Source organism: Eucyclogobius newberryi, unplaced genomic scaffold (genome assembly GCF_026437365.1).
Source record: "Eucyclogobius newberryi isolate DKJ021-1_F unplaced genomic scaffold, fEucNew1.0.hap1 SCAF_15, whole genome shotgun sequence".
Taxonomy (NCBI): Eukaryota; Metazoa; Chordata; class Actinopteri; order Gobiiformes; family Gobiidae; genus Eucyclogobius; species Eucyclogobius newberryi.
Window position 1 is genome coordinate 413,328 of NW_027315779.1, and position 14,764 is coordinate 428,091.

At 43.2% G+C, this 14,764-nt stretch overlaps 1 protein-coding gene across 3 annotated transcripts in view; it reads left to right on the plus strand.

The window, feature by feature from the left end:
• The window catches only part of dpysl3 (dihydropyrimidinase like 3), an 82,924-nt gene that overhangs the window by 34,452 nt on the left and 33,708 nt on the right, over window positions 1-14,764 (plus strand). For all 3 annotated transcript variants that reach the window (XM_072445682.1, XM_072445683.1, XM_072445684.1), the window contains exons 3-7: window positions 2,799-2,983; window positions 5,662-5,826; window positions 7,365-7,426; window positions 11,717-11,797; window positions 13,460-13,528. In XM_072445682.1, the coding sequence (XP_072301783.1) occupies window positions 2,799-2,983; window positions 5,662-5,826; window positions 7,365-7,426; window positions 11,717-11,797; window positions 13,460-13,528 (562 nt within the window). The remainder of the gene's footprint in view (window positions 1-2,798; window positions 2,984-5,661; window positions 5,827-7,364; window positions 7,427-11,716; window positions 11,798-13,459; window positions 13,529-14,764) is intronic.

Consider the following 14,764-nt stretch of genomic DNA (forward strand, 5'->3'; position numbering starts at 1 on the left):
ATTCAGACCCCCCCCCCCACCCCCCATCCCCGCCCTCTCCGTCTCTCTGTCTGCGAGCTTTAGGAATGTGAGCGACTCCCAGTGTGTCGACGGGAGAACACTGTGGCACGTCTGAGTTATGATGTCGTCTTTAATCCTCACACTCATTAGAAAAAGAAATAAAATACGTTGAGATCGTGAGTCTTAAATATCGACACGTTTGACTTTAAAACGACGTTTCTCGGACGTAAAACTCCAGCGATGGACGCGATAGATGGATACCTGTGGATAGTACTTTCAGCTGCAGCGATGAAAATCAATAACAAGGAGATGGATCTTAATTTTACACAGTTTTAAGAATAATCTAAAATATAGCCGCAAGCGGCAATGATCGGCCCTCGCCACGCCGCCGCCACGCCGCCGCCACGCCGCCGCCACACCGCCGCCACGCCGCAAGAGGAGGGGGCGCTAACGCGCCCCAATTGTCCTTTTATTACGCCTACTGCTGAATCTGTGACGCTGTCACATCTTCTCCCCTTTGTTTTACCATCAAAAAGCAATTTTATTTTGAATTCTTGGCAAAATGTGCGGCTTTGCCGCACAGACACCGTGACTCTTTGAATGAAAATGTGGATAACTTTTGATGGTCTTGAAGATGAGTCTCACCAAATTTCAGGTTAATAGGGCTGACGCCCTGGGAGGAGTTTGTGAAAGTCTAAAGTGTAAACATGTTCTGGCGATTTCCCCATTGGAATAACATGAAAGGTTTCGGTCATCGTTACGGCAACGCCATAACAATTATGACATGGGTCTCATTGACTTTTTTGATGGGGATGCTAAAATTGAGTTGTGTGTCAAATTTCATATAATTTCGCAAAACTAAACATTTAACCTCCATATAAAATCTGTAGGGGGCGCTGTGGCGCCAAATGAATTTATTTCACTTCAAGTAGGTTTAGGGCAAAGAGTTTAACAACTGATTCTAATTTGACGCAATTCGGACTTTATCTGCGCAAACGGCAGAAATTTTAAATATGGGAGATTTCTGAAATTCTAGCTACAGTTTGCGGCTTCGCCGCACAGAGACCGTGAGAGGTATCAATGTAATTTGGATAACTTTTGATGTCCCACTCCTCAGTAGCATTTTCACCAAATTTCAGCTTTTTAGGGCCAACGCCCTGGGAGGAGTTCGTAAAAGTACGACGTTTGGAAAAACTCCGAAGTCATGTTTAGCCATTTTTGAAGCAATATGGCCGACATTTGGTTGGGCGGACGGCGTTGCCGTAATAATATTTTTTACTTCTCTTGTCACCATCTACCTCTGCGCCAAATTTCATGATTCTACGATCAGATTTTTTTTGGGTCATTTCCCATCTCTCAATGCATTTTTGGTACATTTGGGGGCGCTGACGCGCCAATTTTTTTAATTTTAGAAAAGGGAAATAGCCAGAATGTAGAGAGGCACGATTTTTAGAGGCGTGCAAATTTTTGTGACTTTTCGTCAATGTTCACTGGGTGAAAAATAGGGGGGTTGGTCCCGAGAAGAAGAAGAAGAAGAAGAAAGAAAGAAAGAAAGAATAATATTCCGATGCGAAAACAATGTTTCCCATTTTTCAAATATCATAAACTATACATTTTCGGAAAGCGCTCGCGCTTTCCTACCTCATGGTGTGGGTCCCTGGTCACTGACGGGTACTTTCGATAATTTTGAGTGGGCTCCGCCCACTTTGTGTTTTTGGCCCTCTATACAGTAATAATGTTCAATTTTTGCCTTACATGCTTATATGCACGGAACATGCAAGAGATGGGGAACGTATTCGTGAGCTACTTAGCGCAAATGAGTGCTTTATATGGGGATGACGACCGCGAAGCGGTCGTCATCCCAATGTAAAGTGCTCGTTTAGTGCGAACTTTTGCACGGGCTTCGCCCGTTTACAACAGTAATGTTCCATTTTCCTACAACTAATTAGTATGCACGGGGCGTGCATGAGTGGAGGAGTGCGTTAGTGAGTGTTTGGAAGTGGGCGAGCGCTTCGCGCTCGATTTTGTGCGCACTACGTGCGCACTTTCGCAGCCGTGCTTCGCACGGCCTTACGAGATTAATAGGCCTCTCGCCAGCTTGTGGCGCTCGGGCCTAATAAATAATAAAGGGAAGAAAATGCATTATATTATTATACATAAAAATACACAATAATTATTAATACTGTATTTTCGGTAGCCAAAAAATGCATAATAGGATAGAAAAAAACATATATAAGTTGCACTGGAGTATGACGAGAGGTTGCAACTCTGAAAATAACAAATAATATCACATATAAGTCCGGTGAATAAGTATATAAGTATAAATATAAGTATAAGTCGCATTCCGGCCAAAACTATGAAAAAAGGTGCGATTTATAGTCCAGAAAATACTACTTGATTTGCAGCTGTTCACATTTATTAGAGAAAGTGATTATTATATTATCTTATATTCTATTATGAGATGAACAAATCATTTTTATGGAATATTTTCTGGAATAAAATCAATTTTGACGTTTTCTGTGAAATGTAACTAATGGTACTTTTTTCCAGTGGTCTTACTATAGTCATAAAAGAGCTCAAAATCATTCTAAAACTGTTCTTTAAATGTCAAATTTTGTCCTGTTAATGTCAGTTTTCTTGTGTTTGTTTTGACACTAGCTTCAGTATAAAGTAGTGTCTGATCATCGATACTTTTTACAACCCGACTGTAAATGTTCTGCTTCAGTCACGTAAATAACCTCAATAAAAGACACAAACATTGCGGCGTAAACGTGAGCGTCTGTGCGTGCGGTCGTCAGGCAGATCGGAGACAACCTGATCGTCCCGGGAGGCGTGAAGACCGTGGAGGCCAACGGGAAGATGGTGATCCCCGGAGGCATCGACATCCACACACACCTCCAGATGCCCTACCGCGGCACCACCACGGTCGACGACTTCGCCCAGGGAACCAAGGCTGCCCTGGCCGGGGGGACCACGATGATCGGTGAGGGGCTTTTGAGGAAGAAGGGCGGGGCAAAGGGGCGTTTCAGATGCTATTTCAGATGGAATTTTTATGTTTAGTGTTAAAATAAAGATAGAAAAAATGCCCTTTGCCCGATGCAGTCAAACATACAACCAATCACAAAACACACTCCTGTCTTTTTAATTCAGCTGGAAAAATATTGTATTCACTCTCACAACTCTTAAAATGATCTGTTTTCATTGTCACTTTAATCAAACACCATTACCGTATTTTCCGGACTATAAGTCGCACCTTTTTTCATAGTTTTGGCCAGTGTGCGACTTATTCTTATATCTATATTTACATATTCATACTTATACTCCGGAGAAACTTATATGTGATATTATTTGTTATTTTCACACTTGCAACCGCATTTCATACTCCAGTGCAACTTATAGTCCGGAAAATACGGTATACACTTAAGGCACTTTACTCTCTTAACTTATGGCTTTTTATTGGAAGCAACAACACTGTCCACTCTGCTCCTAATTTGTATTTATTATTTCATTTAATCCACGTCATTCATAGATTTTTCTGAGACGTTTCAAATGCGGTGGATTTTCTCACAGGGACATAAAGATCTGCACTTAAACCAGCACCAAACGTTACAATATAAATCCAACGTGTCAACGGAACGTGCAGAAGGATTCGTTGATATCTAAGTTCAAGCCCGATTTTTTCAAGTTTTATCTGAAGCTTAAAAAAATTAGGCAAAATTTGAATTTTTACAGCAATTTTCAGATCTAATTTGACTGAGCTATTTTACTCAAAAACAAAGTAAAATATCCCAAATCCTCTCTGTAATAGTTTCTTTTTTTGTGTCTAATATGTCGACAAACTGATAAATTTAAATTTAAACCTGGCTCTGTCCATTTTTCAGATTTAATGTACCAAATATGTGCCATTTGGGCAATTTTTACATACATTATTTTTTTTATTATAAAATATATTACAAAATGAAAAACTTTTAATATATATCTTTTGTTTCTTTTACATTTATTCAAGTAAACAAGCTGTAAACATGATGTGTCGCATTAAAAAGCCCATCTCACATCGACGTGTTCAAACAAACTCCCGTCACATGCGCCCGAAATGCACCCGCCTCCCGACCGACAGCTGCAGAACACCCCGTCCCACAATGCTTTTCACTTCCATAGAGCTGGCCGGTGCATGTACGACTGCATTATTCCCCGTGGTTCACATTAAGCCGATGAGAAAGCGACGGGAGTAATGGCTTCCTCTGTCTCCAAACAACTTTCCCACCGTTTCCCGTGTCATTCTGTTGCTACATTAATCCAGTGAAAGACGGAAGTGTAGCAAGTGTTGAATTATTAGGATATAAATTAGATTGTATTATTATTGAATTATAATACTTTGAGCTGTGAATTTCCATGTATTATAATATATACTTATGGCTTTAAGCTTCCTGATACAGACAACATTTTGAGGACCATTCAAACGATATTTTGCATTATTATGACTAGAGTGAGAGCGGTGGCAACAGGGAAAGTAGCAAAACCCTGATAATGTATAACCAAGTCTTATTAGATGTGTAATTGCCTCATAAAGATGCAAAGTATGAGCAGATTGTGTCTCTTTGATTAGTAAGAGCTGTCGGATGGAGGCAGGACGGGGGTCGAGAGGAGGAAGGATACTGGTCTGAGCAGTTTGAAATGAAATACACGGCTATAAAAGACTGTTACAAAATACAAAATGTACTCAACTTTAAAATTAATACCTGCTACTTATCATGAGCTGCACTGCACACGGCCATGGCCACTTACTCTACATTAAGTTCAGTTTATTTTCTACCATCCCAGTGCATTAGAGCTACAATAAGTCTATTTTAAAAGTGATTTATCTTGTTTTTATTGTCTCTATTCTCCTGCTGTTCTTGAATCTTATCTAATCTTTAACTAAAAGCCTTTTTAAGAAGCAGAGAAGCTTTATAGCCAGTGTCACTAACTGCTAGGATGTAGAAGGATGTAGAGTTTAGAGCAAATGTTTAACAGGAACAAAAAGGTAGTATAAAAACATAACGGAATAAAGTTAAAGGAGCCGTACGTGGCTCTGAAGTTCACTGTAAACAATTTGCATAGTTATTTCCTTTCTCGTGTATTCTGAGCATCCTAAATGAGTTTTTCCATCACGATGAAGCAACAACAGCAAATACACAGTGCTTACAATGCACTTCCTGGTTTTCGGCGAATAGAACGCTCCATAATTATAAATAAAAGTCACTCATTTTAAAAGTACAAGCTGTTTAAGAAATAAAAATAAATACAACATTGACAATTTTTAAAAAAAATAAATACAAATACAGCTGTTTAATAAATACAGATAAATTCAACATTAATACAAAATAAAAATAAACACAAATGCAGCTGTCTAATACATAAAGATAAATACAAAATTGATTAAAAAAATAAATAAATAAATGAAAACAAACGCAGCTGTTTAATAAATAAAAATAAATACAAAATTGATATCAATAAATAAATAAATACAAATACAGCTGTTTCACTGTTTTATTAATTACAAAGAATATGTTGCATTGGAATATGGAGGGGTTCATATTACTGTATGGATATGGTAGAATAAGACCTTTCCATCATTACATTTGTTTGTGTTTGTGTTGACCTCTTGTTTGTGTCCGTCAGTGGACCACGTGATCCCGGAGCCCGGCTGCAGTCTGGTGCAGGCCTTCGACCAGTGGAGGCAGTGGGCCGATGAGAAGTCCTGCTGTGACTACTCGCTCCACGTGGACATCACGCACTGGAACGACGGCGTCAGGGACGAGGTGGACGCGCTCATCAAGGACAAAGGTTTGAGTTCAAAACGCAACACGGTGCCACATTTGGACTTTTTAAAGCGCCCGCGGTTGTGCCAGCGTGATACATTCACGTCACACTGAAAATACTGTATGTATGAAATATTTTAAAACAATTCAACCCCAATTTTACTGCACAATACAAAAAGTAATCTGTAACAAAGCTTCGATGGTACGTATGATGAAGCAAAGTACAATTCCAGGTTTATACTGGGGGAACAACATGTTTTCATGCTTAAAACTTAAAGTGCCTATGACAGGTTTTTACATTTTCAAATGTTGACTTTACTTGGTGTATTTACCTGTTGTACATTTAAGTTATAGTTTTGTTTTTTGTGGTATTTGTGGAGAAAATGTTGACAAATCTGGGGGAAATCTCAGGAAGTGACATCACACTAGAAACAACTTTTTTCACCCGCTAAACATTAATTCAACAAAATAAAGTCACTCTCATAAATTTGTCAAAAAAATAAAATAAAGTGACATTAGATGAGTTTTTTCCCCAGTGGTTGCTGGGTAATTTCCTAGTGTGAAGTCATCAATTACAAACAGGAAGTGAAATTATGAACCTAAAAAAAATGCCATTCTGTGAAAACATTGTTATCAATTTTAGCAAAATTAAAAATATAGTATTGTTGACTGTATTTTAGTGTAATGAGTCATCCAACCTGTAGGGGGCACTTTAAGTAAACCAATTAATATTAATGGATATTTTGACAAATTTGGCTGGGAAATGGTAAATACATTCTAATGGGGCAGAACAAAATAATATGTCTGTTTGCCGTAACCCGACCGAGCCGTCAAAAGCCGTTTTTTTCAAAAAAGCGCCGTGTTGAATAATTTTGTGTCACTGGAACTTGCTAAAAATATTACGAAGCCGAAAAAGAAATGAAAATGAAACTTAACACGAGCGGAGAACGTTCAACTCATTGTCTGTTGAAGCCTGACTCCTGGCGGTCACTGCGTGTCACATGGCAGAATAAAAAAAAAATGGCAACGGCAACATGTGTGCTCAGTGCATGGATCTTTTAGGTTCAGTGTGTCAGTGTCAGACCGCACGAAGCGAGCGAAAAGAGGACGTCGACAATTCTACGACATGAAAATGGCCAAAAAATAAAATCATTTGTCCTGTACAAAAATAGTTTATTGGCTGGACTTATCTTTTTTTTTTTTTTGTACATTTATGGTAGCATCTCTTTTGATAGATTATAATATTAACTTAATTTCATAGTTTTCACTTAATTCTTAATTCAATTCTATATACAAATTTGGATTTATTTTTATGCTTTAAAGTAAAAAAAAAAAAAAAGGAATTTACCTTCCTACCTACCCACTTGAAAACATTTGGTAGGGTTACACCAACATACAATTAATTTTGGATCTTTTTATTGCCTGCAAAGTTAAAAATAATAATAATTTACCTACCCACCCACTTGAAAAAATGGTGGGTCGGGTTACAGCAGCCTGGGGTTGAAGTGTTTTATAAGAAGCAAACTTTTACCATAATTTATGATTCTTTGTGTCTATTTTCAGGCGTCAACTCGTTCCAGGTTTACATGGCCTACAAGGACTACTACCAGATGAGCAACAGTGAGGTACGGGCTTCCTCCGTGTCACTCAAACTCGCCGCTTTCCAAATGTCCAAATGTCCTTTTTAACGACATTAGCGACGTCTCTGAGGATCTTGAAAATCCCTCTGGACTCAGCCAATCCACAGCCAATCAGTGACATCCTGTGGTCTGGAGCCGCGCTCGGACTGGAAAGGAAGAAATGACAATCCAAACGGCAAAGAATAAGTCTGTTTATGTCACAAAATCCAATCCAATCGAAATGCAGAATGGTCAATATGAGTTCAAAAAACAACTCACAGCCCAGTGCGTTTCCTGTATTAGTTTTACTTGCGCTTTACATCAATATTTGTGACTTTTCCGTTAACTCGCGAGCAGGACTCTTGACCCGCGGGACTCTTAACCCGCGGGACTCTTAACCCGGGACTCTTAACCCGGGACTCTTAACCCGGGACTCTTGACCCGCAGGACTCTTAACCCGCGGGACTCTTGACCCGCGGGACTCTTAACCCGGGACTCTTAACCCGGGACTCTTAACCCGGGACTCTTGACCCGCAGGACTCTTAACCCGCGGGACTCTTAACCCGGGACTCTTAACCCGGGACTCTTAACCCGGGACTCTTGACCCGCGGGACTCTTGACCCGCGGGACTCTTGACCCGCGGGACTCTTAACCCGCGGGACTCTTAACCCGGGACTCTTAACCCGGGACTCTTAACCCGGGACTCTTGACCCGCAGGACTCTTAACCCGCGGGACTCTTGACCCGCGGGACTCTTAACCCGGGACTCTTAACCCGGGACTCTTAACCCGGGACTCTTGACCCGCAGGACTCTTAACCCGCGGGACTCTTAACCCGCAGGACTCTTAATCCGCGGGACTCTTGACCCGCAGGACTCTTAACCCGCGGGACTCTTAACCCGCGGGACTCTTAACCCGCGGGACTCTTAACCCGCAGGACTCTTTTTTACATTTATGAAAGTAAACAAGCTCTAGATTTAAGATATTTCCTGTTCACGTACGAAGTAAATGGCATCTTGATTACCGTATTTTCCGCACTATAAGGCACACTGGATTATAAGGTCGTTTTTGGAGAAAATTAAAGGCGTTTAAGTGCGCCTTATAGTGCAGAAACTACGGTAGTCAAAAGGAAAATCCACATTAACTTGGCCATTTATATCAGCTCCATTATTCATCTATTTGTTTCCAACCACACACAAAATATATGAAACTAATATCAATAAAACATAACTTATCACAGTCTGCACGGCGTCAGAAACTAAATATACTAACTATAATTAAATAACTAAAGTAGAGTAACTAAATAGAACTGAAACGTCTCGTCCTGGTGTAACTCTGGAGCTGTGGTGGAAAAGCAGAGTAAAGGTGGAAGGAGTGGTTCAGAAAGAGCACGCGAGGACATTCAAGTCCGGCGCTGTGAGTCTGACGTCACGCTCCGGGTCCCGGGGCCAAACAGACCCAAGCGTGGAGTGGCACAGCTGGTTCCTATAACCCACGTGAGAACTGCGGTCCCCGGGGCCACACGGGCCGTTGTACTGGCAGAGCGCTCGTGTTGCTTCATCTAAACTGTGGCTGAAGGTGGAGCTGAGGGATAAAAACGGGTGTTCAAATTATACGTGCTCAACAACGGGGAGTGAAACGTCTCCATTACACGTGCGCTGATGGAAAGAGTCTTCAAGAGCCGTTTGACCACAAAGGACGGGTTCAACGTAGATGAAGAAAGAAGAGTTCATCTGAAGAGTTCATCTGAAGAGTTCATCTGAAGAGTTCATCTGAAGAGTTCATCTGAAGAGTTCATCTGAAGAGTTCACCAGAAGAGTTCATTGAGAATCAAAATCAGAAAAAGTTTTATTGCATTGCCATTAAACATAGGAAGGTTTTGGCGTTATAGTGCAACATAAATCAATAATAATAATAGTAATAATGATATTAATATTAATAATAATAATAGCAAAGTCTATTAAATCAAATAAGGCATGCATAAATTAAGAATTTACTCATAAAATTAATAAAAAGTCTCTCTTCGTCTCAGTACGTACACAAAAGATTTACAGATGGTCAGAAATAGTGCAGAAAGTGAGCAGTGCTTGAATAGAACTGGTTGAATAAATGGTGTTAAATGTTCATGAGGGAAAGAAACTGTTCTTGTGGCGGGAGGTTCTGGTCCGGATGGACCGTAGCCTCCTGCCTGAGGGGAGTGGCCTCCTGCCTGAGGGGAGTGGCCTCCTGCCTGAGGGGAGTGGCCTCCTGCCTGAGGGGAGTGGCCTCCTGCCTGAGGGGAGTGGCCTCCTGCCTGAGGGGAGTGGCTCAAATAGTCCGTGTTCAGGGTGAGAGGGGTCGGCTGTGATCCGACCTGCTCGTCCCAGAGCCCTGGAAACGTAAAGGTCCTGCAGAGATGGATGTCTGCAGCCGATCAGCTTCTCAGCAGAGGGCGCTGTAGTCTCTGTTTGTCCCTGGCTGTGGCTCCAGTGTTTCACACGGTGATGGAGGAGGTGATGGAGAAGGTGATGGAGGAGGTGATGGAGGAGGTGATGGAGGAGGTGATGGAGGAGGTGATGGAGAAGGTGATGGAGGAGGTGATGGAGGAGGTGATGGAGGAGGTGATAGAGGAGGTGATGGAGAAGGTGATGGAGGAGGTGATGGAGGAGGTGATGGAGGAGGTGATGGAGGAGGTGATGGAGGAGGTGATGGAGAAGGTGATGGAGGAGGTGATGGAGGAGGTGATGGAGGAGGTGATGGAGGAGGTGTTGGAGGAGGTGATGGAGAAGGTGATGGAGGAGGTGATGGAGAAGGTGATGGAGGAGGTGATGGAGGAGGTGATGGAGAAGGTGATGGAGAAGGTGATGGAGAAGGTGATGGAGGAGGTGATGGAGGAGGTGATGGAGGAGGTGATGGAGGAGGTGATGGAGGAGGTGATGGAGGAGGTGATGGAGAAGGTGATGGAGGAGGTGATGGAGGAGGTGATGGAGGAGGTGATGGAGGAGGTGATGGAGGAGGTGATGGAGAAGGTGATGGAGGAGGTGATGGAGGAGGTGATGGAGGAGGTGATGGAGGAGGTGATGGAGGAGGTGATGGAGAAGGTGATGGAGGAGGTGATGGAGAAGGTGATGGAGGAGGTGATGGAGGAGGTGATGGAGAAGGTGATGGAGAAGGTGATGGAGAAGGTGATGGAGGAGGTGATGGAGGAGGTGATGGAGGAGGTGATGGAGGAGGTGATGGAGAAGGTGATGGAGAAGGTGATGGAGGAGGTGATGGAGAAGGTGATGGAGGAGGTGATGGAGAAGGTGATGGAGGAGGTGATGGAGGAGGTGATGGAGGAGGTGATGGAGGAGGTGATGGAGAAGGTGATGGAGGAGGTGATGGAGGAGGTGATGGAGAAGGTGATGGAGGAGGTGATGGAGGAGGTGATGGAGGAGGTGATGGAGGAGGTGATGGAGGAGGTGATGGAGAAGGTGATGGACGAGGTGATGGAGGAGGTGATGGAGGAGGTGATGGAGGAGGTGATGGAGGAGGTGATGGAGGAGGTGATGGAGGAGGTGATGGAGAAGGTGATGGAGGAGGTGATGGAGGAGGTGATGGAGAAGGTGATGGAGGAGGTGATGGAGAAGGTGATGGAGGAGGTGATGGAGGAGGTGATGGAGGAGGTGATGGAGGAGGTGATGGAGGAGGTGATGGAGAAGGTGATGGAGGAGGTGATGGAGGAGGTGATGGAGGAGGTGATGGAGGAGGTGATGGAGGAGGTGATGGAGGAGGTGATGGAGAAGGTGATGGACGAGGTGATGGAGGAGGTGATGGAGGAGGTGATGGAGGAGGTGATGGAGGAGGTGATGGAGGAGGTGATGGAGGAGGTGATGGAGAAGGTGATGGAGGAGGTGATGGAGGAGGTGATGGAGAAGGTGATGGAGGAGGTGATGGAGAAGGTGATGGAGGAGGTGATGGAGGAGGTGATGGAGGAGGTGATGGAGGAGGTGATGGAGGAGGTGAGGATGGACTCAATGATGGCCGTGTAGAACTGCACCATCATCTGCGCTGAGTTCATTTAAAGAGTTAAATTGCCCTTTAAAATAACTACAAACCATCCATTCTTGTACTTTTTACAGAAACATTTATTGATATCTCATTCTAATCCCGGTTTATGAAAGTTTTGACTCCAAAAAAACAGGCAAAATCTGAACCGTTGGATGAGTTTTAAGTCAAATTGGACTCAGGACTGTGTCAGTGCGGCCGCTGCTCTCTCACCTTCACTTCTGAAAGTCAAACGATGATCCTGACGGTGTTTCCCTGCGTCTCTTGTTCAGCTGTACGAAGTCTTCACCTTCTTGGGCGAAAGAGGAGCCATCGTTCAAGTCCACGCTGAGAACGGAGAGATCATCGCAGAGGTAAAATGAAATGAAACCTTTTTGGTATCGGCCTGTTTAGAATGCAAACTCGTACGCGAATGTTCCGTCTCCTGCCAAAGACGACCTTTAATAAGTCTAAGAATCTCAAACACACGCGGCCGCAGAAGGTGAAGGAAAGTACTCCGTGGAGATAGTCTTACCGGTCAACAAACATTTCCATTTATTTGACCGAGTGCATTTGCTCCGCCGTCACTTCCATCTCATCATATTTGTGTTTCCGCGGCTTCTCTCGTCCAGCCTCAGACTAAACACTGTCACAAACGAGAGCGGCGAGCGCATTTCTCGCAGCTCGATCAGTCCGTCTGGTTTATACAACGCATGATTTGGGGTTTTGTGGGCGGACGTGAAGTGAGTTCCTTTCAATTGTTGGTGATTTGTGAGACTTCGTCAGCGACCTGGACTCTGTCGTGGTGGTTTTCTATTGTCTACGAAGTACCTGGGGAGTGAGGTTTCTTGGACGGAAGGTGAAGAGAACGTAAACGGCGTCGGAGTCCGCGCCAAGGTCAGTGCGCGTCGCTTTTTCAGACGGACGATTGGAAAAACAGGCGGTCGAGGAGCGTCGCGCCCGGTTCGTTGGAGCTGATCTTGTCGAAATCGCTCAGCGTCTAGAAGCGCTTCACGTCACGGCAAAAAATGCAGAACTTTTCACGCGCTTTATTGCACGCGCTCAGGTTCAGTCGGCCGGTTTAACGTTTCTTCACCGGATTTTCAACAATAAGCGGTGAGCTCATGTTGGAACGAGGGCAATAGGCTGTAATTCAGATTGAAATGAGAATATCGGTTATATTGCTCATAGTTAAAACGCTTCAAAAACGGCAGAAAAATGAAAGAAGTCAAGTTATAAACTTTCAAATAAGGATAAAGTGAGTCATTTGACGGACGAATCACGTTTTTCTGATCATTAAATGTCTATTAACATGTTTGACACTTTTCTGTTTGACATAATATCGTCTGAATATCGATATCGAGACACTCAAGACGTGATTTATGTCCCGTCGTGAGACCCACTTTTATTCCCTGGGTGTGAGTCCGATTGTGCCGTTTGTTTGTTTTTGCTTGAGTTTATTTTTTTATTTGTTCTGATTGATTGTATTTTGGCCTCGTTCCATTTGTTCCAAGTGTTTTTTCGTTTCCGTCGTGTTTACAGACCGTGTGGTACAAATAAAGTTGGATTTTGACTGAATATTACACTATATTATCACTAATTCATTGAACACTTAACGTGACCGTTTTTGGCAGTATTTGAAAAATGATTAGTTAATTGGCCTGTTTCTGAAAGTAATTATTCTCAAACTTTGAGAATGCTGCTAAAGACTCATAAGTCATCGTTAGACTGATTCTCTAATCAAATCACACCCTTGATCAATTTCTGCCGACAAGTTGATTAACCGATCCAATTATGCGGAAAACACAATTAGCTACAGGGAACTTGAAGCGCGCATGACTGTTTCTCTCGTGTTTTTCTACTTCGTTCGGTGGAATGTGAACGCCTGAATGGTCCAACATGCTGTAGTCTCTGTTTGTCCCTGGCTGTGGCTCCAGCGTTCTGATTTGGAAGTTTTCCCGTGTCGATCATCACGTTTGTCGCGCATTGACCTCCGGAAAACGCACATTTTCACGTGGCGTCTTTGTGGTTTCCAGGAGCAGGCTCGGATGCTGCAGATGGGAATCACCGGACCAGAGGGACACGTGCTGAGCCGGCCAGAGGAGGTGACTAAACTCATCTAAACACTATGTGACGTTTCTGCTGAAGGGTTGCGCCGCGCCCGCTTGTCTCCGCGGAGTTACGGGTCAAATCTGTGGAGTGGCGGCCCTGCTCTGTGTAAGACTGCGGGTTTTTTTTCCGAGTGCAATGAAACAAATCCAAGATAAATGTGAGAAATGCCAAACTGTGGAGGATTTCGGGAGGAAACGTTGCGTAGTGCACCTTTAACTATATTTTAAAGTGACTAAATACTGAAACACACAATTAAAGGACACGTATTGTGCTAAATTTACGGTTTAAGGTTTTAACTGTGTTCTAACATTGTTCCCTCGTCAGAAACATACCTGGTGTTGTTTTAAGCTTCATGCACTTAGTTTAATCTCCTTAATCTACCTCTAAAGCCTCACAAAAACACTCGGTTTCAAATTTCCCAGCTTTTTTCATGTCATACGTTGAGCTCCGGAACCCTCTTGTGTTGTTTTTAAGTCCACGGATCCACGTTAGCCTCAAGCAAGCTAGCTTTTGGTCATTTACGCGCGGCAATTCCCTCTGCTGCACAGTAGATGGAGCGCTAACGCAACATTCTGGTGAGAGAACGCCCGACCCACTCAACCTTTATATCATTTTAAGCTCTAAAGCAAAGGTCAAAGCAAAGGTTCCCAGGAGCACGTTTGGAGACCAATATCAACACAAGTAATGCACAATACGGGCCCTTTAAACACGTCTAAATCCATGTTTGACGCCGGCCTCGCGTTTCCGTTCACACGCTCACGACTCCTTTATCGGGCCCCTGAGCCAGTTGTGGTTGAAATCATTTACATTTTCAAACTTCCCCACACGTTTTCATTGTCCGTTTTCGACACATTTTTCCCGTTACGCGCACATGTTTTCGACACTCTAAATTCTCATGTTTCCATAATCCTTTTTTTTTTTTTTTTTTTATTTTGCCGCACGTTTCTTCAGTAAACTCCAAAAATGAAAGGCATATTTTGTGGACTCGGCAGCTCGCTCGTGCGGGACTTTCCACTTTGCGCTCTGAGAGGTTTGTTACCGAAGTGGAGGCTCGAGGATCAAACGTCTGCGTCGTGTAAGTCGCTGAGAGACGTCCAGCTCGAGCTAATTCCGTCTGATCCGAGTCTGGCTTTGTTTAATGGAGACGTGAAGAAGAAGAAGAAGAAGAAGAAGAAGAAGAAGAAGAAGAAGAAGAAGAAGAAGAAGAAGAAGAAGAAGAAGAAGAAGAA